General features: G+C 37.8%; 1 protein-coding gene across 9 annotated transcripts in view; it reads right to left on the bottom strand.

The window, feature by feature from the left end:
• Rbms3 (RNA binding motif single stranded interacting protein 3) overlaps positions 1 to 27,189 on the bottom strand; it is a 726,581-nt gene that overhangs the window by 411,177 nt on the left and 288,215 nt on the right. For all 9 annotated transcript variants that reach the window (XM_023718499.1, XM_023718500.1, XM_004634210.3 and 6 more), the window contains one exon: positions 3,713 to 3,804. In XM_023718499.1, coding sequence (XP_023574267.1) covers positions 3,713 to 3,804 — 92 coding nt within the window. The remainder of the gene's footprint in view (positions 1 to 3,712; positions 3,805 to 27,189) is intronic.

The raw sequence follows: 27,189 nt of genomic DNA, 5'->3' as shown, positions 1-27,189 counted from the left end.
CCTGGTGTTTTTTAGTTCTTTATAGATTCTAGAGAGCAGACCCTTGTCTGAGTATGAACTCAGTCTCTTACACTTGCCAGGCAAGCTCTTATTCTACTGAGCCATCTCCTTGATCCCCCTACTTTAGCTTAATGTGGGAATTATCCAGCAATGCTTCTAAATAAACATATGCCGAGTTCACTCCTCTTGTTCCTTTTAGTTTCCTGTTCAAATGTCATATCATGAGCCTTTACCTAGTCTTTACTGAGGCTAGGTAAAATGTATACTGTTTGTACTCTGGGTAAAATATATAGTGTTTATACCCTAGGTATAACCTAGGTTATGCAATATCAACTGACTGGGGCTGGTGAAATGGCTCAGTGGAATAAGCGCTTCCCTGGCAAGTGCAAGAGCCTGAGTTCAATCCCTGGTTCCGCAAAAAAAAAAAAAAAAAAAAAAAGAAAGAAAGAAAAACAGCTTGCAATATCAACTGATACAAAAATGTGATGACAATTTCATAGTCTAAGTACAGCATTAATACTATAGCATTTTAGAAATATTTATATTACCTAGCCAAGGTGACAAGAGCCAGGTGTAGCCAGCATCAAGATTCAAGGCCAGTGTTGTTAATTAGTATGGATTACTAAAATATCCTAAATCTGTGTTTCCTAAGGAAGCATATCCTTTGATCCTGAAACCCCATTTTTGCCAAAACAACAATTATACCGAACATGTTAGTTTGTGTTCATGGTTGTTTACTCTTAATTACCTCCTTTAGATAATTTGTTATTAAATTCCTTTTCATTGACACATCTGCTGGAGTTTGCATGTGTACACACTGGAATAAGTTTGTTAAATAAAACAATTCACATGAAGATTTTCACATTAGCTTCAGGTTGCTACTAGGAACCTAGGTTATTTGTAGCATTTTTATGTTAAAATCCTGGGGTATGTGACACCAGAACATGCATAGTAGGATATTGATAAGAACAAAGATGCAGAAGGCTATTCAGTAGATATTTAAATGGCAAACAAAATTTCAAGTTCCACACACCCTATGGACTGCAGGTTTAGATAATAAATAACAGTGACCACTAGGACAAAGGAAAAAGTGCCCTGAAATCCAATAGCCCAGTGAGAAATCTGCGAATACAGGTGGTCAAGATTGTTCCATTTCATTGTCAAAGGGAAGCTATTTATTTTCTTCAGGGATAGCTAAATTACAGTCATTTATTGCTGCAAGTTTCCCAGTAGGCAGATGTGAATCTAAACTACTAAGTTGTTGATTCAAACTTTGCGGAAGAAAAGGGTTCCTCTGACTGACAGCACAGTTGTAAAACCTCTGAGTAACAGTAGAAGTAAGTGAATTTACACATTCTAGTTGGGATCTTCTTACTTCAAAGCACACCAATTCTGGCTTGAATAAACAATCATTTTTAAAAGTTCTTTACTATTTTTCCTCTGATAGTCTCTTGACTTTATGAGATGTCAGTGATTAGCACATGCACAGGGAAAAAGATGAAGACATCTCTTCCCTATGCATATGGGAAGAGATGTTCCCCGCGGACCAGAATCTCATGAAATAGAGAGACATATTCAGAGTGGCTCCCCAGAACTTACAAGTGCAGGTCAAATTTCTTCCCTTTTTCTTATTCAAAAAAAAATATATATATGGTATACATACTGAAATTATTTAAAGCAATAGAAAAAATACCATATTCATTAGCTTTAGCAATTAGTTAAATTTCTAGGTTTTTAGAAACAATAGAAGAAAAGTATACTAATGACAAGTTTCTGTGAACCAATTTTATACTCATTTTCTTGTCAATAGGTTGTGTTTTCATTCAAATTCAAGTATATTTTGTATATAACAGCTATATTTTATCATTTGTTTTCTGGGCACAGGAAATTGCTACTTAGGTTACCATTAACTCTTTACCAAACATCATGAACCCAAGATATGTATATAATTTTCTTATGAATTAAAAAATATCATGGATTAAATTGCCTGCATGCAGGTGCAGGGGCTGGGGCTTCGATTCCTGGGCCTGTTGTGCCAGCCCTGCCCCAGGGGCGAGCTGAGATGGCAAATGACACTGGGTGTGGTGGCGCTCGCCTGTAATCCCAGCTCTTGGGAGGCTATCAATGGGTGAATCACTATGAGTAGTGAGACCCTGAACACCCTTTAGACCCTTCCCTAAAGTACAAAAAAAAAAAAAAAAAAAAAAGGAAAAAAATCAAATTCATCAATCTTAGTTTATGAGCAAGTTCAAAGCTTCCAGGTTATGCAAATCCAGGAAATTATCATGATCTTAATGAAGAATACATTACACAGATGACAGAATTCAAATTCTAATTTATATTGCCTTAAATAGCAATTAAAGTATCATAAAGGACAATCAGTTTACCAAACCACTGCACAAGGGAAATAACTTGTAACCCTAGGCTAATAGACATGGGCTACATCATCTTGCTAGAAGACAACAACAGATGACGAGAACTAGTGGAGCCTACCTCAAGAAATCTAAGCTTGAAGTCATGAAGTGGTTTCCAAAATTTTGAGGAACCATAAAATAATTCAGATTAGCAATCATGTTCTTATTCCATTGTTACAATGCTCAATTCCATGGGGATAGCTGAGATCACCTAAATACATGTGCATCGCGTGAATGCAGTGACCAGGATCTCAACAATTTGGCCCATTTGGAAATAAAACATTTAGTAAAATTAAGGGGAAAGACTATTTTAAAACTTGGATAGTGTGTGAACAAATCTGTAATGACTACTATAGTAATGCACATATCTGAAAAATGTCAATAATATATACATATATATATATGTCATAAATATATATAATACATATTAGCTTTTTATTTAGAAACAGTTAATGATTTATAGAAAGTTCCAAAAATAGTCCAGAGAGATTTTCTGTATTTTTCACCTAGTTTCCCCAAAGGTTACATCATACATAAATAAACAAGGAAAGCAGAAAATTGACACTACACTATGTAATTTCTCTATTATTTTATCACATGTGTAACTTACGACTGCAATTAGAATGCAAACTTCTATAAGTTATTTTATAGATAGAAAATGCATTAGACTTTTAAACAGAAATTTCCAGAAAACTGCTAAATTTCAATAAAATGAGTATTGAAAAATTTTAATATCTGGGAAAATTTTACCTAAGAAACATTCAGCTACATGGGCAAAAGAGCAATTCCAGCAAAACAAAGTGTGCTTTAATAAGCTGTTTCTCAGCATAGGTCAGGAAACCCCATCATTCAGCACTCATTTCTTCCCAAAACAAGAATGAAAACAAGGTTTAGCATAGTTACAAACAAAGTGCTGATAAGTGTACTACTCAAAAACTATTTACTGAAAACCTAGAACACATACAAACTCATCTCCTTTCTCAGGCAAAACACAGTATTTTAAAAGCATCCTCGAAATCAGTAACATGATTACCATAAAAACAAATATAAATATATGCACGCTAATACACATACACAAAGAAACCAGGAAATAATTCAGCCAAATTATTCTAAACAAATTCAGTTATAGACTTTATTTTTCTTGCAAAATAAATATAGCCCAAATTGTTACATATTCAGTCCACCAAAGTAGAGTGAGCTCACAGCAAGTGAGCAACATATCACACACACACACACACACACACACACACACGCACACGCACTCACTCACGCACGCATGCACACACATACAGTCTTACCTTGGCCATCTGGGCTTGTACGCCATTTGCTTTGAGAGATGCTACTGCTTTTTGTGCAGCCGCAGGACTGTCAAAATCTACAAAACCATAACCTGTGGAAACACAAAGGTCTCGTTAGTGCTCACAGGCAGCACACCTCATTCACATTGATGAATTCCGGTTTGTAGACAGACTTGCACTCAGTTCTTTTGAACATGACCTGACTGAAGACAAAGGTTCTCAAATCGGGAGCATTTCCTGTTTTGGGAGATATACCTCTTGAGGAAAATAGAATTCATTTCCCAGAGAGTGCTATGGAGGGCAGATGTAACAGTGTATCTATAATTACTTTTCAAAGCCTTAAAACACTGATATTAATAAGAGCCATGATAAGAATTTGCATAGGATTATCAACAGCAACTGTGTAGTATGTGCCACAAAGTTGGCCATTACGTACAAGTTGACTGCATGGATAAATGAAGGCTGTGGGTGAGATAGATCTGAACTTAATTACTAACCCTGTGTTTGTTTTTCTACATTTTTGTTTTTGTTTTTTCCAGTGTTAGGCATTCAACTCATGCTCTTACCACTGAGTTGTGTTCTTAGCCACTCCACCCCACTTTAAAAAAAAATGAGACAGGGTCTTGCTAAATCACTATGTTGTCAAGGCTGGGGTTGAACTTGTAATCTCTTTGCCCAGCCTCCATAGTGCTGGGATTGCAGGCAGGCACTGTCAGGCTTCAGTAGCCTCTGCTTCTTTCTCAGCTGGCACTTTGACTCTTTCTGCAATAACATTTTAATAAACTATTATAACTCTTCAATGACCTGTGAAAAAAGGATAATTAAATACATAAATATTCAAACTTTTACAAATAAAAAATGCTCATCTTGCTTATTTGATACTAGAATGGACTCGGGGGTGGGGCAGAGAAGTTGTTCTGATTGTTGTTTGTGTGCTTGTGTGTGCAAGATGAACCCAAGGTAGAAAGCCAGAGTCAGGGAGCAGAGAAGCGTGCACGCTGCTAAGCCAGCTGGGATTCAGCCCGGGCTTAGCCCAAGAGCAATGTCAGCCGCCAAGAATATTTAAAAATGTAAATCCTCAAGAAGGAGTATGAGGGAAGCCCTGTCCACTTCTCCTGAAAAGCCTGCCATATGTTTCCAACACATTTTCCCATCTGTTAGGCAGGGTTTTACTCCATACTTTTATACTTGTCTCATTTAGAAGTTTTGGGGTGTCCAACAAAAACGTACCTTCTAACCATGCACTGTGAGCCCCCATCCCAATAAACAAAGATGACTGCAAAGAAATCCAATTACCAAGTTGTTTCTTTTAATTAACTTTTTAATTTTCTCCCCTCGAATTCTGTCTTCTTTCTCTCCCTCCCAGCATGTTATCCTGAAATGAACTTGTTACACAGCAGTGTACCATAAAATGCTCTTGAAAAGCTGGGCAGAGAAGCTGTGAAGTTTGTATTTCTAATCCAAAGAGAAGTCTGTTCTGTAAGTACTGCTAATTCTTCTCTTTCTACAAAATTCAAACTATGTGAATAACACAAGTATTACCACCCACTGAGATGAAATAGGAAGAGGAAAAGGAGAAAGAAAAAGTAGCACAAGTCAAGAAGCTTAGTAATGAAAAAAAAGGATAAAAAATAAAATTTAGACATTTTCTTCCATGCTCCAGCAGCTATGCTGCATAATGGACCTGCTGACAAGTAGTGAAGTCATAAGAGCTTTCTGGAATATGGGCCTCCTGCCTACTCTACATGAAGACAATGAGGCACTGGAGAGTTAGAGTGGGCCAAAGATCACAGTTCACTAATTGGCAGATACAGTATGTGAAACCAAGGCCTTTCTATTACACCATATTATGAACTGTTTTATAATACTCTTTTGTAGACTATTCTAGTCACTCTGAAGCTCACCTGGGAGAGCACCTAACTCCTAAAAAATTTACCTGATTTAAAAGTAGGACCTGGATTAAAATAATTCAAATACAGAATTCAATCTACCTCTTTCACTCCATGTAATTGTAAGGGAGTGGCTAAATTTAATGGAGAATTCTTCAAATGATGGACAAGAACCATCTTTCACCTCAGGGTTTGATCAATTTTCTTCATTTATGTGTAGGATCGTGCAAAAATATCTTTTTTTATTTAGAACCAGGGATTGAACTCAGGCCCTTGCTCTTGCCAGGCAAGAGCTTATTCTACTGAACTATTTCCCCAGCCCCCAATAATAAAGTCTTCTTCATCTAATATTAGGTACCATACTTAGCGCAGTTTATAAAGTGTTAAAATACTCTCAGTTCCCACCCTTATGCAACCTATGATTGTAGTGGGAGAAGTATCCAATAATTATGCAAATGAATCTATGATTAAAAATGGCATGTGTTCTTGGAAAGGAAGTGGAAATATATAATATAGAATGTAACTAGATTATTGACCGTTTTAGGAATCAGTGTCATGAAATGATCTACATTTACAAAATCACACCTTAGCAGAAGATTAAACAGTTGAGGACAGCAAGAGCAGAATAATGGAAAAGCCTTAGGGGCCTTTGAAACAGTTCAGAGGAATGGGGGCTGGCAGTAAAGCTGATTGGGTAAAATAAATTGAGTTATATTTTGGAGATTGAATTAATAGGATTTGCTGATCGATTGACTGGGTTGGAAGTAAGGGTAGCAAAGATAAAAATTGGTCATTGACTGATTTGTTTGGCTGTCTTGTTTTGTTTGCCATAATCCACAGTGGAAAGAGGATAGTGGAGGCTCCAACAGGAGAGAGGGAACAAAGAAACACTGGTTTGAGATATGCTGAGTCAGCAAAGCTTGAGAGACATCTATGTAGAAATGTCAAGGGGCAGATCTATTGGAATAGTGCTCAGAAAAGGTAATGGGATTAAAATATAAATTAGAGGGGAAACAATGTAAAGTGTTACTTACAGAGACAGAAATAGAAAAAAAATCCAGTGTATTATAAAAATTCAGTATTTGGAATTTAGCTGCCGGATGAAAAAGTGAATGGCAAAGAAGTTCGAAGAAGAATCAGGAAGAGAGAAGGAAAGGGGGATAGGACAGAAAGTAGGAAGAAAACTGCATCAGATGAAACTGAGAGTGGGCAGGAGGGAGCCTGGGCCAGCACAGCATGCTGAGGAGCGTGATGCCAGGGGCATGATTTTCTCCAGGAAGGCAGTGGGACCTGCAGCCCACATGAGAAGTTGAAGAACAAGAGAAAGATGTGACAGTAAGAGGGGTTGCCAGGGCTTTTCCAGTTTTCTTGACTGAGAAGAAGAATTAAGGACAGATTTAACTATCAAGGAATATGAAGTCTATGTAGGTTTTTCTGTTGCTTTACTTTAAGATGTGTGTGTGTGTGTGTGTGTGTGTGTGTGTGTGCATGCACACGTGTGTGCTTGTGAGGGATGGCTATCTTTGGCTGCTTTTTACTTCACTCTACTGTGGAGGTTCACTGGGGACTCATTGAAGTCATTCAGCAAATATTTATTGACTACCTCCTATAGGACAGATAATTGTCTTTGCATTTTTTATGTTGGTAGGAAGGGCAAAGCAGATAATAAAAGATTAAGGCTGCAGAAAGACATACAGTATTGCTCTCTAGAAGGCAGACAGGTAGGGGGATGTAGGACATATGAGAAAATCCTCCTCCTTGGGTTAGAGTAACTGAAAAATAAATCAAAGTGTTCTTGGTAACTAGGTGGTATTTCTTTGTATAACTCAGTTATTAGAACTGTCCTTAACTCATGTCTCATGCTTGATAAATGTCAGTTAAAATAAATAGAAAACATTTTAAAAGATGTTAAGTTATCTTATGGACCACCATGAGGAGTACCTGACAAAAATGTCTATTAATTCCTTTGAACTCAAAAAGACAGTGTCAGCTACACAGTCTGGCCTGAGGTCAGCTATACTGGCCCAGCCAAGCAGCCTAGCGCTGCAGGCCGCGCCTCCTGCAACTCGCTGTAGCAGGGCTTCTTCCCTCTGGCTTCCTCCTGTTCTTTTCACCCCCACACATTACACAGGATATTACAAAATCAAGAAGCTGGTCTCCAGGGATGAACTCCCATCCAAACAAGACATTTGTGGGAGGGCTTGGGACACTCTGAGCTTTTTCTGAATCAGGGAACTTATGGCTGAACTTTGAGGAAAGAGCACGTCTGAAGAATCATTATGTCCGCAAGGGAGAACGGCCCCTTGGTATAAAACATCTGCACTGATGGCACAGAGCCAACAGAGGAGCAAGGACTCCACGAACAAACTTATAAAGGACAAGCCACCACATCTGAAGAATGTCTCCTAGTTACATGACTTCTATATCTATTTTCACTCATTAAAATGAAAGTTCAGGGGTAAAAGTGCCTTAAGCAATTCAGAAATGCACTCCCATTCTGGAAATAAACATTGCATTACCGAGTTTTGCATGACGGCAGATACTCCATCACCATCAGAAGAGAACACAATGAAGTATGAGGCCGCCGCTAAAGAATAATGATGCATTTACTGAGGTAGAAAGCAGCTTCAATTTGGTTTCAATTTGCTTTCCTTAATGACAAATAATCAAGTCTGAGAACAAGAACCTCTGTACCTACATCTGGTGAGGGAAGGGGAGGGAGATTCATTCAGCCCCAACTAATAATCCTTTACAGTAACTGCTAAAATCCCAGCAGAACCTGAGCAAATGCTAACCATCAGGAACTCAGGCCCAAGTGGCTGGAAGCCCACCGATCTCACTCTCTCAATTATGTAATTAAACTTGCTTGGCAGCAGGTTCAAATGAATTAAAACTGAATGTCACTGTTCTCTCCATACACCCCTGTCCTTGTTTTTCTTCCTTGTCAGGGGGGAGGAGGCCAGCAGTTTTGCAATTAGCAGGAAGTAGAGCAGTGAGAACGAATGAGCTCTGTGATAATTAGGTCATTCTCCAAATGCACTCATTCCATGACAGATCCAATCAATGCTTCTCAGAAATGCTTTAAATCTTTTGTGCTAGTTCAACATTTTGCTATTTTTACAACACTACCGACCATGTGACTTTTTAGAAGAGATACACATGTGTAACAACTGAATTTTACAAACAGTAGTACTACCAGGGGGGAGTCAGGTGTTGTTCCTATTAATACACCCGCGGGTAACATATTCTGAGACCACTGCTATTGGACTGAACCACCATGGGATGGCCGTTTGGAATTCTACTAAAAGTCTTTGCATTGTTTTCAATAGCTTATTTTATATGTCCACGGTGGTGTGGGCTCTTTAAATTATTTTCAAACTGCTTATTTATTTATGAACATCGGGATGGGATTGGTGTGTGTGTGTGTGTGTGTGTGTGTGTGTGTGTGTGTGTGCTCATGTATGTGTGAAAGGAAACAAGATAAAACCAGAACTCCTGCTTCCAATTTGCAGTGGCATCTGTAGCCAGCCAAGGGAGACTCAACGCTCAAAGTGCAACTGCACACTAAATTTCACAACATTTGTACTGCTCTCCCTCTTCAGAATGACTGCCATAAAAGCCTACTGCAAGCACAGATGGTGCGGTGGAACACCCAGCTTCTTTCAAAGGCAATCCAGCTGTGAGTCCAATGTGATTTCTAAAGGGAGTAAGTGAACACTTTGGCTAAGAATTACACGTTCAACTGAAATTCGACTCAAAGTTCACAGTGTTTAAGAATCACCTTTCCATAAACTCCTCCACCTTCTATTTAGGTATCACAGCATTCTGTGTCCATTTCAGTTCAGGGTGGGCAGACAGAGCTGCAGGGAGGGAATGGGGACTTGTAGGGAGCTTGCATGTCTGGTGGCATCTGGGCCCCTCCTCTCCTCTCTATTTCTGCTGGACTTTTCCTACATCTTCAAAAGACTAGTTCTCTACTTTATGTGAGGAAAACAGTAATCAATGAAGAGAAATAATTAATTTCCTAGCTATTTTTCACTTACAAAATTAAAAAGATAACAAAATTATTTCTTTAATATCTTCCTTTGCATCAATTTCCTGTGACCCTAAGATTAAGCCAGGATACAACATGGGAACTAATAGACTAGCCAGACAGCTTACCTGAGATTTATGAAAACATAAAGGCAAAGAAAATTCTACTACAAAGCAAAAACCAGAAATACCACTGCTTACTTTGAGGGAAAAAAAAAAAAAAGGTCTTTAAACCATTACACACCAACTGAAATGCTTTGAAACATCTTCAGAACAAGACTCTGATGATTTTACAAAGTAAAGAAAAAACACAGGTACCATATGTAGAAAGAGCTGCAGCCATAAACACCTACCCACAGCAGGCAAATCAGATGGGTACCGATGTCTATGCACTGACTGTACACAGCCGCGACCTCAAACACCGAGCAAAGGCAGGCAAATTGGACGGCCAAAAATATCCCCTTGTACAGTAAGTATAAGTTGCCTCGCTATGTTGCCTGGATGTTCCAGTTTAATTATTCAAACATTCGGATATTCTAATGCCAGAAACACTAAAACAAGATAACAGCTTTTGGAATAGGATTTGCCTGCCACTGGAGATACTGCTGAATCATACTGTGCTTTTCTATGTGATTATGATTAAATTTACCGTGTGCCTACTATGTGCAGGGAAAGTGTGTGTTAAATGCTGTGAGGGAAAATAAAATAAAAAAAATTAAAAAAAATTAATTAATAAATAAAATAAAATACTGTGAGGAAACAAAAACAGCTCTAACATGGCTCTTCTTGTCAAAGAATGTATGGTCTAGGAGACTTCAAAAGGAATGTTAAATACAGGGACCAGGCCTCTCCCATATGGGAGAGGGTTAAGTTATAAGTCTGTATACAAAATGGTAAATGAACCAAAAGTATCTTCATGTTATTGAACTACGTTCACATAGTACAAAGTACAAGGATTTTTGGTGTGGAGCTTTATTCAACAGAGCTGAATAACTGAGCGAGGCTACCTTGCATAAGTGGCATACAGCTATAATTATTCAGACTAAATTTACGTGGATATTTCTAGCTGTCTGTAAGTTTATGTGGATGGCTGAAATCAGTTAAGTTAAACACGAAATGCAGAGCGCAATCTCTATAGTATGGAAGATAGAAATGCTAGCTTTCTAAAGCAGCAACTGTTTCTGTCCAGGAGGGTCAAACTCAGTACATTTTTAATTTTTTTTTTTTTAATTTACTTGGTACCGGGTCTTGCTGTGCAGCGTAGACTCCTAGTGATCCTCCTGTCTCAGCCTCCCCAGCACTGGGATTATAGGCATGTGCCACCAGAGCCAGTTTTTGTGCCCAGCACAGCTGGACCAAGGTTCTGGGACCTGTACGGCCTGCAGTACCAGGCATCAAACCCCAGTCCTTGCGCTTGCCAGGCGGGTGCTTAGACCACAGAACTGTCTCCAGAGCCCAAACTCCAGACATTTTGAATATGAGTGGCAACTTTAAGCACTGGGGTAAGAAATAGGTCTTAAGTGGCATTTCCCTAGTGGGGGAAAATGCAGGGGTTTTTTCTTCTTTTTAATTTTTTACCAATTTTATATACTTATGTCTGGTAATCTGAACAACTTTTTTTTTTTTTTTAAACCAGGGATTGAACTCAGACCCTCGCACCTGCCAGGGAAGTGTTTATTCCACTGATCCATCTCCCTGGCCCCCTGAACAACTATTTCGAAGACAACAATATGCAATATAACAGCTATTTTTTTTCCTTTTTTCTTTTTGCAGAACTAGGAATTGAACTCAGACCCTTGTGCTTGGCTTGCCAGGAAAGCACTTATTCCACTGAGCCATCTCGCCAGCCCTAGCAACTATTGTTGAACTCCTGTCTTTTTTTTTTTCTTCTTCAGTGAAATTCCATATGTTTCTAAAGGTTTTTTTATTTTGCTTTTGTTTTTTGTTTCTTAAGAAAAATGAGGGGGAAAAAAAAAAACAGAACTACACACAAATGACAAATTTGGAGAACAAAGTAGTCAGTAGTGTGCTAGCTGTAGATGGGACACTTTCTTGTTCCATTTACGTTGGCCAAAATGTCTTATTAAACTAAACTAAAATTCAAGGGCCTAAACAGGTTTTCTTCCTCAGCCTGTTTAGTTGTCTTTCTTTTTGGCGGGGGAGTGCGTTACGTGGAATCCAACTCGGGACCTCGGGCTGGCCAGGCAGCCACTCTATCAGTGCCCCCTCCCCCATTCAGCTGATTTTTAAATTTTTTAAAAAATATATTTGGTTGTTATAGGCTCGCACTACACAGCTCGGACTTGTAGTGATCCTGCAGTTTTCAGCCTCCCCAGCGCTGGGATTGTAGGTGTGCGCCACCACACCTGGAATTGGTGGCCTCAGCGTGCCTCGGGGCGGAGCCCGCCTGGCATGTGGTACACGAATCGCACCCCGACCCCTGCGCGTGCCTAAGCAGGCGCTTCATCCGCTGAGCTATCTCACTGGCCCTTCTATTGATTTTTAAAAGAGAAAATCTGCTCCTTTATCCTGAATAAAATCAAAATTGGGATTTAGATCCTATGCACTCAGTGGGATCAGGATGCTTTATTGAAGTTAAAGAAACTCCCTCATTTGCCATAGTTTCTTCTGGACCGACATCACTTTATTACATGTTGTGGAGATTAAAGGAGCACCCTGCTTGACTAAAAATAGCAGCGTTGACCTCTGTGAAGCACAAGACAATACTTTCCTTCACTATCAGGCAGTGTTCAATGATTCAAATGTAACACATGTCTATGGGAGCTGTGGGTCCTCCAGAAGCGCAGGAAGTCCAAGCTAGCAAAGATGGTCCAGGAGCAAACCCAAGAGATCGATCCAACAGTCCCACGGAGTTCGTAAGTAGGAGACAAGCGAGCTGAACATCTTCATTATAGCTGTACAATCCCCAACTCACAGTGGGGTAGGAAGACCCCACCAAGACAGCAGTGGCCACTCCATCCTTCTCTCCTTCTGCTTGCTGCAGCCTTATGGAAGGATAAAACTACGCACTGTTCTTCCAAGCAAAGAGCAGGAATGATCACCTCAGTATGGGCGCATCAACTGCCCAGTAGCCTGCCTCCCTTCCCAGGTACCTTAACTCATATTCTTACTCAGAGGCCTCTGCCATTAGCATGAGAAACTTGTCTTAATCCCCTGTATAGGAGAAATGTTCCCTTCCTAAACACCCATCAATTTAGAGTGGACATTTATAATAAATTTTTAAAAATGGTCATGGGATTAATAAGCAGCTCAGTGAAGAATGGAAGAGCAAGTAAATACTACATATGAGGTAATCCATTCCAAATGTATACATTACATGCAAGCTTTATTTTTCTTACACCATGCATTCTAACAAATTCACCCTAGGTCTTCAAAGATCTCTTTGTTTATGTACATATTACTCTGGCAACAGGTTCCACCCATGAATTCCTCTCCCAAAATCTTTGACAAACTCACTTTAAAATCCTTTGAGAGATTCTACTTAACTAGGGAGACAATACGAAGTTTGCACATGCTGATGTGATTTATTTCACTTATGCGCCTGGTCTCTACATGCACCCATCAGGCCCGGGGAGATAGCCCCATGGAATAAGCACTTCCCTGGCAAGTGGAGGGTCCTGAGTTCAATCTCCAGTAAAAAAAAAAAAAAAAAAAAAAAAAATTACACCCATTTACCTATGAAAGCCTCGAGTTTATCTTTTGAATAGCTGGGTGATTCTCCATTGTATAAAATGACCATAGGATAGACTGAATATTTTTTCTGCTGATTTCTACTGGTCCATTGGAAAGAGCACTTAATGCTTAACGGTTTTTAAATTTTGTGACCAATTTTGCATTGTTACATTTGATAATCAGAGCAACTAATTCGAAGATAACAATGTGCACTGTAACAATTGCTGAATTCCTATCATTTTGTTTAGTGAAATTCTGTATTGTTTCTATTTTTTTTACTATTTTTATACTCTTTAAAAAATAAAAAAGTATTCTCCTCAACTGTATCTGTGAATTTCCTCATTTATGTATGCTCATATTTTATTAAATCCATTCCACTATTCACTTACATGTTTATAGGCTATACTTTCAGTTTAGTTTAATTTATTTTGTTTTTGTTTTTTTTCCAGAACTGGGGATTGAACTCAGACCCTTGTATTTGCCAGGGAAGCGCTTATTCCACTGAGCCATCTCCTCGGCCCCAGTATTTTTTTTTGGGGCCCCAGTATTTTTAATAAGTCTGCAAGTACTTCCTCTATCGCTATGAGTCATGGGAGCTTTTATGTCTTTTTGGACCTTAGAATTAATTTACACCAACCCACCTAACATACAAAATGCAATTCTAGCTGTTTATTAAAATTTATGTGCATTTGGTTTAAAAATGCCAATCAAATGAAAATAATATGAGTGAAATCTAAGTTTATTTCCTGTAAGTCCTTAGTATATTATTCTACTTTCCTAAGAACTGTCCTCGGATTCCTGCTGATGGACCACTTGAAAAAGTAACTAGAACCAATTTTTAAAATCTTGCTACTTTATGAATTAAAAGCTCTTGGGCCAGAGATATAGCTAAGCATCACAATGTCTATCTGGTAAGCATGAGGTCCTAAGTTCAGATTACAAATTGCAATAAGTAAATAAATAAATAAATAAATATCTTTTGGATTTATTTAGTAGTGCCATATAATTCCTGCTATCAAAAATCATAAAATATAACCACTTTATGAAATGTTTTCTAATTATATATCATTTCCATATAAAGTGAATTATAATTTTTCTCCCAATTTTAAAAGTTGTATAATTTTGATGTAGAAATTGTAGCCAATATAGGAGAAAAGTTGCTGATGCCACAACCTAAAATAAATTAAGTAAATTTGATTCTTTAATGTTTTAACCAAATTTCTATGAGATTTTTCTTATAATCTTATGGCCTGATTCTTCAGTAATACTGCACATAAATGTGATTTTCTCTAATCTTATCTGTCTAATATTTTCAGTTTATCAGTTGCCTGCTTCTCAAACTTTCCTGAGTTCTAGAGTATACCTTGACTAAATATGTATTAAGATGCAAAACTGATCTCATTCTAAATTTGGAAGGATTTTTAAATTAGTAAAATAGAAATAGAATACATGCCTTCAAAGCCCTCTAACCTTTAAAAAGTGTTTTTTCCTAAGTTTATGAATTTTTAAACAGGTTTCACGATAGGACTCATATGTTATAAACCAAAGATAGCTGGAAGTAACTGAATCCCAACACCCACTTTTTATAATACAAAAGATTGAAAGTTCATTTTCCTTCTCTCTGTAATTCAGTTGGGCCCATTTCCAAGAAATTTTTTAAAAATATCAAGGCTTTTTGGGACAAAGTTTATGACCCATGATTTAAAAAGTATACTAAGAATTTTAAAATTCATGTTACCTTATCATGATTACTTAGGAATTTGTAAGTTGAAAGTATTTTTTTTTTCAGCAAAGATATATTTCGTCCCTGGGAAATTCACTACTATTTGTAAGTTGGTACCTTGGCATTGGTACCAAATACTTCATATTTCTTTAAGTGATGATGATTTCGGACTTGAAGTTGAAATGTTCTCCCTCCTAGACAGTATTTCTGGATCTAAGGACATGTTGGATGAGATGTGGTTTAGGAAACTGCTCAGTATAGGCTGTGAACATAATTGCTCTAGTAAGAATCTGGACCAGATAACCCTAAAATGATTCTGCTAGAAGAGGCCAGGTAGGTCTTATCTGAGAGATGCTCTCCATTACAACTTTGCCTTTGCTATTTTGCTATAGATCTTCAAGGTGTAGCTTGTTAGAAATAAAGAATTCCAGGAACACTTCAGATCTACTGAATTAGGTTCTATGGTCTGACAAGATCCCAAGGTAACCCATATGGACATGGAAGATAAAAACATCCTATACTACACCACCGCACTCATCAGGTCAGTGTCCATGAAACTGAAGGGTGTGTGGAGCTCTTTAATGTCACCTCTTCCAGTCTCTTAACTGATCTTCCAATCTTATAGACTCTTTGCCAAACATTCCTCCACACTGTACCTAGACAGTTCTAATGCTGAATGCACACAGTCTGCTACGGCAGCCCACAGGAGACAAAGGTATTTGACAGAAAACACTTTGATGTGGTAAAAGGGCAGAGAGGATGCCTTCATACAGTCTGGGTTCAAGGCCTACTTCTGCTAATTGAAAGCAATTAGGCACAGAATCTTCAACCAAAATTAAGGGCGATGATAATATTACCAAATCGTTTTGGCCCTGGACACTATAAATTTAAGTGCATTTACTGCATCTAATATAATGCCTAAGGCAACCACTGTCTCCTTCTTCCTCACCCTCTTCACAAAATATGCTGAAATCAAGGACCCTGATTAATCTACTTATTTTGAAAATATGCTAAGGACAGAAACAGGGTAAGTATATCCCCTCCTCTACATAATGCATTTTTATATTTTAAATAGAGCCCTCCTTCTGCTTATATTTGGAAAATGAATATTTAAAACTGCATGAACAGGCTATTTTTATATGATACCCTATACCAGAACAAAGACATGCTTCTTTTCCTCTTCTCTCTTACTTTGTCCAGCAGAGATATACCTAATTCTGTTTAGTCACAAAGTTCACATTACACTACACTATACATTGCTTTAAAAAGTAATGCTCATTTGAGGAAACAGGTAACCAATGTGAAGAGTGATTATACAATAAATGTATTATGCAAATTCCAGTGAACATTTTATGCACACTGGATAAAGAATCAAATTAAAGTCTCATAACCCTGGGAAAATTAAAGTTAGCAAGTATAGAGGTTGATTTGCCCTTGAACATAAAAACTGCTAAGGGCAGACGTTCCCATCATCATTTCCACAAAACGGAACCATTTCTGAAGGTTTCAGATTAAAATAAGAAATCCCCGAGGAGTCATAAAGATCAGCTCTTTTCACAGGAATAATTTGGAGTTGCAATTTTAAAGTGTTATGAGTTAGAAGGAATTGGTGAACTTTTGTGTCACATTTTGAGAAGAAAATAATTCAGGTAATCGGCCAGTGGAGAACACCAACAGTTGTGTAGAAAGAAGGTGCAAGGAAAGCGGGCAAGGGGCTTGCTCAGTATAGGCTCAGCAGGCCTGATTTACAGAGTCTTCCGCGTAAGAGCCTGAGAGAGGGACTTATGCAATAGACCGCTATGCGTCTTCGATTTCCCTTCACTTGATGCAATAATGGGACATAATCACCTCCTTCCTATTACACTGTCGTGTCCACTTCTTTGCAACTTGCCAACACCGAGTCCATCTCTGGACATCCCTCGGAAAAATAATGGCCCATTAAGAAGGATAATGCAGAGGGCCTGCACCGCATTTCGTTATTGGAGAATAGTGAAGCTGTCACAAGTATTTCATGAAATCAATAAGCAAGCACAGGTGTGAAGAAGGTAGGCTAGCAACGTCATTCTGTCCCCAGTTCTTACACACAGAGACAGGATGTGGGCTCGAGCACCAAGAGCAGTCCACTCATTTATCATCCCCTGGAAATCAATTCCTTTTCCTCTTTCATCCTTTTTGGGAACAAAGCAGGATGTAAATATAAAAATATTGTTATTGATTTAACAAATACTCAGTGAGGTCCAGGTAGGAATTCAGAGCTAGGCGCTGAGGCAGGAGAAAATGACAAATGAGTCAAGCATTGTCCTCTAAAATTATCTGGATGTTGATGGGGGAAGAGCCACTTCTACATATGATATTTGCTAAAGACACCAGGCATCATGCTTGTCACCAAAATCTACAGCACATGGCAGAATGCTTGTTTCAGACTATGATGGAGATAACGGAGAAGATGAATTTGAGATACAAACTTCTCCTTTTATTTTTTGTTCTTATGCTATAATATTTTAATGGAGGTCATTGAAACAGATGATTTTAGGAGTGTGTTATGAGACGGAACAGAGCAGAAAGCCTTGCTTGTCTCTGACCTGTAGGACTTCCTAGTCTTCACACCAAGTCTCAAGCTTCTCTCCTCCCCACCCCCTACTCTGGCCAAGTTGACTGGAGCCCATCGCAGCTGCTGCTGTTTCTGAGTTCTAGGGAAGCTGGACTCTTGCTTCCCCTACTCACCACGTGCTGTGAGCTTCCCTCCATGTACTGGCACAATGTGCACATCATTTTCTGTGTTTGTAATATTATTGTGTTATCCTTACTGACTAAGAAGCCCGAGGTAATAGAGAACACGATAGCCATTGTTCAGAACCATACTGCTAGGACTCACTGTACTTTCTGGCTCATATTAGCCACAGGAAAAATAAATGAATGAATGAGGGAATGAATGACAAAACTGCTTTTAGCTGGTCCTATGGGTAACTTCATCCATTATAACTTGTGTAACTCTCCTGGACAAAGTATTTCTTGGCTCTCTTCTAAAATGCTCTGCAAGAGCCAAAAGATAGCTCAGTGGCACAAGCACCTGCCTGGCAAGCACAAGTTTCTAAGTTTGATTCCTGATTTAAAAAAAAAAAATCTCTGTAATATACTTTAAGAAGCTAAGCACCATCTTTAAATTTATAAAATTTACTCTAAAATTATGACAGTTGCCTGACCTCTTTTTATGTACTTTGGGACACAATAAGGCAAAATATTTAACTTTATGAGAGTCGTGGAAGTTACTGGATGTAAAAACCAACCTGATGAAAAAGATAGTACAATCGTGAGCTACCTTACACTCGTCACACACAGAACCCTGGTTCCAGGATTCTTCTAATAGTTCAGTTGCATAGGCATTTATACCATCTGGGGTCCTGTAAGTAGTCTTCGGTGTTCATACAATGACATCATCTAATGCTGCATTTCTCAGACCCTATCAGAATGAATCTCTGATGCCTGGCTGGGGTACTATCATAATAAAGGAGGAGTCTTTCTTCTAAATATGTCTTTGTGCATTGAATACAAGATGCTAAATGCTTTGATGTCAGTGTTTTGGCTTTCTTTAAGCAAATGGAATTTTTGCTATGGGCTTTGAAGTGAGGGTAGCACAATGTGGCTTTCAATGATCTTTCCATGTATTGACATAGAGGACTTTAGAGGACTTTTTACCCAGGGCCTACTTGTGGCTTGCCCGGTCTATTTTGACTTAACAAAAGGACCTAGTAATGGTATTTCCCAGCAAAAAATGAAAACTAGGTGAGCTGCCATTCCTTTCAAACAGGAGATGAGATTCCATAGTCTCAAAGCAGTGCCAGGTAGATAACTCCAGAATTCCATACTTCAGCGGAATAATTGCAATTGGAGTGAAATCATTGTTTGCAAGACCTGTACTTAGAAACCATGTTTTCAGATGCAAAATGGTCACATAGAGCCATAGTCAAAAATGTTTTGTTTCTAACACACTTATGCTACATTAATACCTTATTAGTTCCTGAAAGTTCTGTTTTTCACCATACATAAAGGTGTTTGAACCTTTCAACAAAATGAACATGGAGGGGCTGGGGAGATGGCTCAGTGGAATAAGCGCTTCCCTGGCAAGGGCAAGGGCCTGAGTTCAATCCCCGGTTTAAAAAAAAAAAAAAAAAAAGGACATGGTTCTGAAAACAAACAAACAAAAAAGAGACATGGAACATGAACAAAAGTTTTGTTGTACCATTTGATTTCCTTCTGATATGGTGGTGAGGTGAGAATAAATTTCTTTCTTGTTCGTTTTGTTTTTGTTTTTTTTTAATAATTTTATTGAGAAACAAATAGCAATGAGACAGTTTCAAAACAGATTAGTAGGATAGTTTCAATAATTAATGCATTGCATATTGTTGTCTTAGTGGTTATTCAATGTACAAGATGCAGACATGATATCCTGTCCACAGACACTATTAGAACAAATCTTTCTATTCAGTGAATTAAGAGAGAGTACCTGTACATCTATCCTAACTATTTTGAATATACAGATACAAAATGGTCATACATTTCTATCTCCTTTTTTTCTTTAGTTTTCTTAGAGAAGAGTATTCCATTTTCATTTAAATATTGCATGTGCATGAATTCAGCAAAATATTTTAATATATTCCAGTAATCCCTAATAGTTTTCTCAGTTACTTCTGCTGCTGAACAGGAATTGCCTCTGGGCATGAGCGAGAGGTGATGACAACAACAACAACAACAACAACAACAACAACAACAACAACAACAACAATGAAAACAAAGATCTGCCTAAGAAAATTTGCTTTCTGTCCTTAGGATGAAGGTAAGGATGGGAATAATAGGACTGAAGGAAACTCCTGCTGCCTAAAGCATCTTCCTTCAGGAAACAAAGCCGCAAACTTTTCTTTAACATCAGACATATCGAGATTGATTTTTAAAGACATTCTTTTCTTGAAAATGATAGAATGGACCTGTATTAAGGCTTAAGTTTTGGCATTATCTTTCCAGAAACTGACCTGCCTGAGACCACACTACACCAAGATGAACTCCCCCTGACACAGGAGGTCAGGCTGTGGAATCGTATACAAATGGTAATGTTTCCTGCTTTAATATCCAAAATATACATATCAAAATTTACATAATTATGAAAACAAAGCTATACACACTGTCCTGGACCACATACTAATTTCCTTCATAGTTTATCTCATTTAAATCTCACATCATTTTCTAACTTTCTTTTCTTTTCTTTTCTTTTTTTTTGTTTTGTGGAACTGGGGATTGAACCCAGGCCCTTGTGCTTGCCAGGCAAGCACTTGTTCTACTGAGCTATGTCCCTGGCACTCATTTACTAACTTTTATCGTTCCCACTTTATGCATAAGATATCCAAGTCTTGGAGAGTTAACTTTTTGCTGTTGTAATTGAGATGAGTTGCAATGTGTAATTATACAATTGTTGTTCTGTATGACTCATATATTTAAATGATTTAATTATAAATTCAGAAACTTTAAAAAAAAAAACTTTTTGGTCATGTAAACAAGTATTTTTAAAAATTATCTGTTCAATCCATGTATCTAGATGAATAACCAGTCATGTATAAATTCTCAGGGAACACTGAGACAATAAGTGCAAATACGAGATCAAGATATTGTTTGTATAAAATTTGTATTAGAGTTCTTTCCTTTGATAGATCAAAAGCTGTAAGAATTTACATTACTGGTACATCCAGGTTGAATAATTACATTATTCTCACTGTGTACAGAACTATCTGGAATGTGGCATCTACTCAAGAAATACAGGTGAAGCAAGAGAGCTAACAGAGCCAGACTGGCTGCTAGTCTTTTTGGGTATCTGGAAATGGCATAAAATAAGAGCTGAAAGAAGTAGAATTGTGCTTTATCAATTAATAGTTATCTTTTCTCCTCTATGTCCTTCAAAGTTTCAGGGAGAGTCATGACTCCAGTGCATGTAATAAACTCCCTTGTTTCCTGTACATCCGTTAGCTCCTTGCCTGGAAGGCTGAAACAAGAAAGATTAAGAATAGGAAATGGCAACTCTCTGCAAGGACCTGCTTTTATAACAGTTCTTTTGATGATCATCACTTCATAGGTTAGGAGTCTAAGCGACCTGGCCTTGTACTCTGTCTCCAATCAAAGAGGAAAATTAACATCTGCAGAAATCTTTTCTATTGACTAAGTTACACCTCCCCCTCCTCTTCCTCTATTCTTCTCTCTCTTCCTCCTCTTCCTCTCTTCTCTCTCCTGCTCTTCTTTGTCTTCTTCTTAAGCTTCTTCCTCTTTCTCTTCTTTTCCTTCTTTTTCTTATTCTGCCTTTCCCCATCTCTGTTTCTGTTTCTCTCTCTCTCTCTCTCTCTCTCTCTCTCTCTCTCTCTCTCTCTCTCTCTCTTTCTCCCTCTCCCTTTATCTCTCCCTCTTCCCCTCTCTCTGACTCTAGACTTCCTTCCAGTCACATCTCCATTTTTCAGTCCTTTAAAGCAGCATTTTTAAGATCAAAAAACAGAACAAAACATTGCTTAGGTGAGTTGCTTATATTGCAAAACTGGCTTCCCATGAAAGAGTCATAGTGTTAACACGCGATGGTTTTGATTAAAGATTAATTTGGTATTTTGCTCCAAAGCTGCTTATGCTTGTGATAAATGAGCATGGAAAAAAGGGAGTGGAGAGAGAGAGAGAGAGAGAGAGAGAGAGAGAGAGAGAGAGAGAGAGAGAGAGAGAGAGAATGCAAGAACAAGCTTGGGCGTGGTGGTACATGCCTGTAATCCCAGTGCTTGGGAGGATGAAAACAGGAGGATCACTATGAGTCCAATTTGTAGTGAGACCCTGTAAACCCTATACTAAATAAATAAAAAAGAAAGGAAAAAAAAGATCAAAGAACTGAGCTGGAATTTGTGAAAAAAGAAAAACCCATGGAGAAGTAACAGCAGACCCTGTACGCCTTTGCCCTCAAAAAATCCTAAGAGTACCTTTGGAATTCTACACCAAAGTAAACTTCCACCACATAGAATAAAGGATACGCTAAAAGGAAGGGAATTCCTGAGACAGCAGGTGGAGGCAAGTTTCCAACACAAGCCTCAGGCTGGTTCAGTCATCACTGGCATAGGAGATCCTGGAATCAACACTGCTGATTTGTTGTTGTAGACCAGTGACCCATTCTGTAAAGCTAGGCTAAAGATATGCTGTCTTTAGCCTGCAGTGTTTTAAAATTTTTGATTTTCCTTTCTTTCTTTCTTTCTTTCTTTCTTTCTTTCTTTCTTTCTTTCTTTCTTTCTTTCTTCTTTTTCTTTCTCTTTCTTTTTTTTTATTTTATGGAAGGGTCTACAGGGTGTTCAGGGTCTCACTACAAGATCGCACTCATAGTAGATTTTGTAGATCCACCTATTTGCAGCTTCCTAAGATTACAGGCATGTGTCACCATGCCCAGTCTCAATTGCCATCCCAGTGTGCCCTGGCAGGTAGTTGGGGACATCACAGCAGGCCTGGGGATCAAACCCCCAGTCTCTGTACCTGTTCGTAGGTGCTTTAATCCACTGAGCTATTTGGCCAGCCCTTAAAATGCTTGAATTTATTTCACTGATTGTATCATATTTACAAATTTGAAAAAAAATTTGATGAGTGTAATATTTCAGCTTCCTTTTAACAATCAGAAGTTTTGGTGGCAGTGAAAACCACTGACTATCATTACCATCATGAATGGCAGTAGGGGCTGGAATCTGATTCTTGTCTTTTCATAATCTCACTCATCCAGCCACACTTACTTCTACTTCTGGCCTGGAGTATTCCTGCACAGTGAATCTAAAAAATCATGAAAATTTTGAGGTAGAAGGAGAACTACTGGACACTGAACCTGTGGAAGTGAGACTCACATCACCCAGCCCCTTTCCTTTCTGTATTTTGAGACAGCCTTGCTGTTTCCCAGTCAGGCTCAGGACTTGCAGTTCTCCTGTCTCAGCCTCCTGGGTAGCTGGCATTACAAGTGTACATCACCGTAGTCCAAGTTGCATTTCTTATATTACAAACACCAGGAGATCTGAAAATCGAGAATTACAATTCAGGAATTGAATGGTGTTCAGGAAGTAAAATGACTTCCCATAGGCTTCTCATTGATATCCATTAACGCTACATATCCTGCTCATGTACTGCATCAGTGCATTTTATGAGTATATATTGGAGGGTGTTGGCTTGCCAGTTATGTATGAACAGTACAGACATAAGCAGAGAACTTTGTCTAAGCACTTGAACTTAGAACAGAAAGTTTGGTGTGAAATCCTGGCTATTAGCTTCTCTTATCTTCCATGTCCTGTTTGGTAGCTTGGAAATAATTACACTTCTTATAATTTACATGGTTATTGAAAGGCAAAGTGAGATGCTATGTGTCCTGTGTATCACAGCAGCATCTTTCAAAGGCCCCTGCGTGAAGGCTGCTCCCCAGCCTGTGGCACTAGGAGGAGGCAATAGAAATGTTAAGAATGTTAAGCACAACAGGACTGGAGGTCTTATGTCACTGAAAGCAGTCTGCTGAGATGAAAGAAGAAGTCCAGGTTCTTCTGGGCTTCCTTTCATGTCCTAGGCATAGACACACAGTTCTGTCATGTGCTCCTGTCACAATGGGCCACCTCACTGCACTCAAGGTGACAGAGCTTATTAATCATGGGCTAGCATTTCTGCCACTGAGAGCTAAACCTTTGTCTTTTTAGGTAGATTAGCTCAGATATTATGTTACAGTAATGGAAAGATGATTGACAAAACATATAAATAACTTTAAACAGTGCTGGATATTATTAAGCATTATACCTATAAAATATAATCTATGCTATAAGTAAAGACCTCAAGGTATCATTATTATAATATATATTTTAAATTATGTTATCAGTTTTAAAAAGATGTGTCCGTGCTGCTGAATCAGAGGGGTCTCTGTGCTGTCTCAAAGGAATGAGGAACAGTATTTGAAAATAATGAAAGTATAGTCATGGTTAGTTCAATTTATTAACTTATAATTCGCTAAATTGTTTTGAGATTCATTTTAAATTTAACCGGGCTACATTTTATCATATTGGCTAAAGAAAACTAGTATCATGAAGGATTCTTATACCCGTAAACATGACATTCCATATTTTTTTTTCATAACCGTGGATTGGACTCAGGCCCTTGTGCTTGTCAGGCAAGCGCTTATTCTACTGAGCCATCTCCCTGGTCCCCACTCCATCTTAAAATATTTTACTTTCATCATCCCATTATGGGGCAAATATATGCACTCACTAAAATATGTACAAACACAGCTTAAACTAAAATGACCATCTGTAATTCTAGTCATTGCTAAATTCTTCTTTTCAAATATCCTTTATTCTATCATACATTTTTAAATCAATGTTTTGGGGCCATGGCAGTGTGTGCTGTGTTTGTCAGAGGAAATCACATTGTAATCTCAGATAAAAATAAAGGATTTAAATTGTAGTAGCGATTTTTCTCTTATTTCACGAACTTGTCAGCGCTCATAATGTGTATGTGCATGCTGGGAAATACAGTATTTTCATATGGTGTTTACTGCATTCCGCAGTATTTTAGTTGCTAAGTTATGCAGTATTTCCAAACATTTTTTCGTACTTTTTGATAAGTAATATAGTTGCACAATATAAAGGGGCCTTAAGAATCCCAGGAGCCCACATAGTCATTGATGGAATGTAATAATTAGACTGGGAAAAAAAAAAGATGGCTTGCAAGGAAAATAATCATAAAATTCTGGATGGGCTTTTACTTTTGCCATACAATAATTGTTTGGAAATACAGTGTCAACAACTTTCAGAAATCAAGAAACCCCATTTGAGAGAAGATAGTTGGATATTCATTGTCATTTTTATGAGTGTTGAACAGGGTCACCACTTTGTTGAAGTTACATAATCATCATGCGGATGTACAGCCATCTATGAAATTGTTGGAAGGCTGGGGGACGTGAAGAAGTAATGAGCTAATACTGGGCTGAGATCAGACTACATTTCCATTCCCTAAAAGTCTGTGTAAATAAGTAGGCACTTTTCTGAAGTTTGTTGAGTATTTTAGGGAATGGGAAATGCAAATATATATAATTAAAATGACACTAGATTTTGAATGGAGATTCTCCGTATAGGTCCAAAAATAGAAAAATATAAGTGACTATTAGCCATATTTTAGCCAGTGATTCATAAATCTGTTGAATTCAGGAATTCACTTATTTATTCAATATATGCTAAAAGGTGGCTGTCATTTCTGTCATCATACCATGAAAATAGTCCTTTCTTTGTCATTAAAAACTGACTATTCAAGTTAGTATTTTAAAAGTTCAGAAAAAATCTTAATTTAAAAATTACTGTGTTTTTGCTTGTATTTTCCAAATTTACTTGTACATAAAGCCTATAGATCACTTGCTAATGTTCTGCAGAAAAGCTGATCTATTACTTAATAGCCCAGACTGATAGGAGTTTTGCAAAAAGTACAGCCTTTGAATTGGCTTTTTGGAGTCTTTTCCTTCTTTTTCCTCACTACAAAATCAATGCATAGATATTTTGAAAATTCAACAATAAATAGATTAAAGCAAAAATTAAGAATAAGAATATCTGGGAGAAATAAACACTATTAACAATTTTTAATGTTTTTTTAATTTATTTGATATCGGTGCTCCTTCTCTTTCTAGTGCCAGGCTATGTGAATAATATAACACGTGAAGTATTACATAGTGATTGATCTGTGTAGCATTGCACTGCTGTGACGCTTTTACAAAACTCCATGATTTTCAAAAGTATTACTCCCAGTTACTACAACTACGTAACTTTTCTATTGCAGAGGAACAATTCTCCTTGTTCCTAAAACATTTTTTTTCAAGTAAAATACTGATTATCACACTAGTTTCCCAAACCCACTACATCAAGACCACCTGAGAATTCCTTGGGAATGCAACGTAGTAGGATATTTCCTAGACCATCTGAATGAGAAACTCCAAGGGTACAGCTTAGCATATACATACATGTAAAACTTATACTTATCATTCAATCTTCGCATACAACCTCCATGATGAATTACTGTTATTTCTATCCATTTTAGGATCTAAGAACTGGCAGTGTTGCATTTTCAACATCTAACACAGAGCTAGACCTTTAAAAAGAGCTTAACATTGGTTGGGAACATTATTCTCAATTAGCTTTATCATCCTTTGAAATCTAGCAGAGTTGCAAATTAATCTAGCAGAATCAAATTAGCAATTGTTTTACAGTTAATTTATTTTTTCTTTCTAGATGCTTATCAGGGTTTTTTCATCCAATTGAAAAATATTATTAGGATATGTGACTGTCTGTTACATAATTTTTCCTGCATCATGTTCAGTCTCTATAATCTACACATCTAGCTTTCCCCTTTTCTCTCAGTCCTCTAGATTTAAACAAGTTTTGTCGGTTGCATTGTTTAGCTACTACTTCTGTGCCAGCTAATTTTCTTTGAGAAATGTACAATTATTAGTTATAGTGCCTTCACTTGTCCTGTCTGTTCAATGAGACATTTTTCTGTTCTTCCTTGTCCTATGGTGGAATATAACCATGCACTGGAATGGTCTACATGAAAGTCATTTTAATTTCAAAATTGTTATTCTGGGCTCCACGTGCACCTCCTTTCCTTGCTGAGAGCTCCCGTTTCATCCCAGCTTGCTGCCTTGGCCTCTCGTCCTGTCCTCTTTTCATCTTGTCCTGTTTTCCCTTCATCTCAGCTTGTTCCATTTTCTGGTTTTCTTTTCCTGTTTGCCAAAAGCAATGTCTTCCTAAATCAGATTAAAGATGATCAACAGTCTTCTGAATATTCTCTGGTTTCTGTTGTAAATAATGTTCAGGGGTTCACTCTTCCTCTTGTCTTCAGGATGTTGTTTCTTTTAATTTTGCCTCAAGTTGTTTTTTGTATGTTACATATTTTTTTTACCGTTTACCTAAAATTAGAAGAAAACAACTCAGACTTGGTGTTAATAGAGTTGGTGAATTTTCTTGGGCTCACTATTATTCTATAAATATCTGAGTTACAATCCCAATGCCATCCACAAATGAACTAAAGCTAGATGACTTGCAGCATCTGGCAGTCATTGTGTGGCTATCCTAGAAGAG

This window comes from Octodon degus, unplaced genomic scaffold, assembly GCF_000260255.1.
Source record: "Octodon degus isolate 3935 unplaced genomic scaffold, OctDeg1.0 scaffold00059, whole genome shotgun sequence".
Classification (NCBI taxonomy): Eukaryota; Metazoa; Chordata; class Mammalia; order Rodentia; family Octodontidae; genus Octodon; species Octodon degus.
Note: the sequence above shows the minus strand (reverse complement) of the source record. Positions and strands in the feature narration are given on the sequence as shown.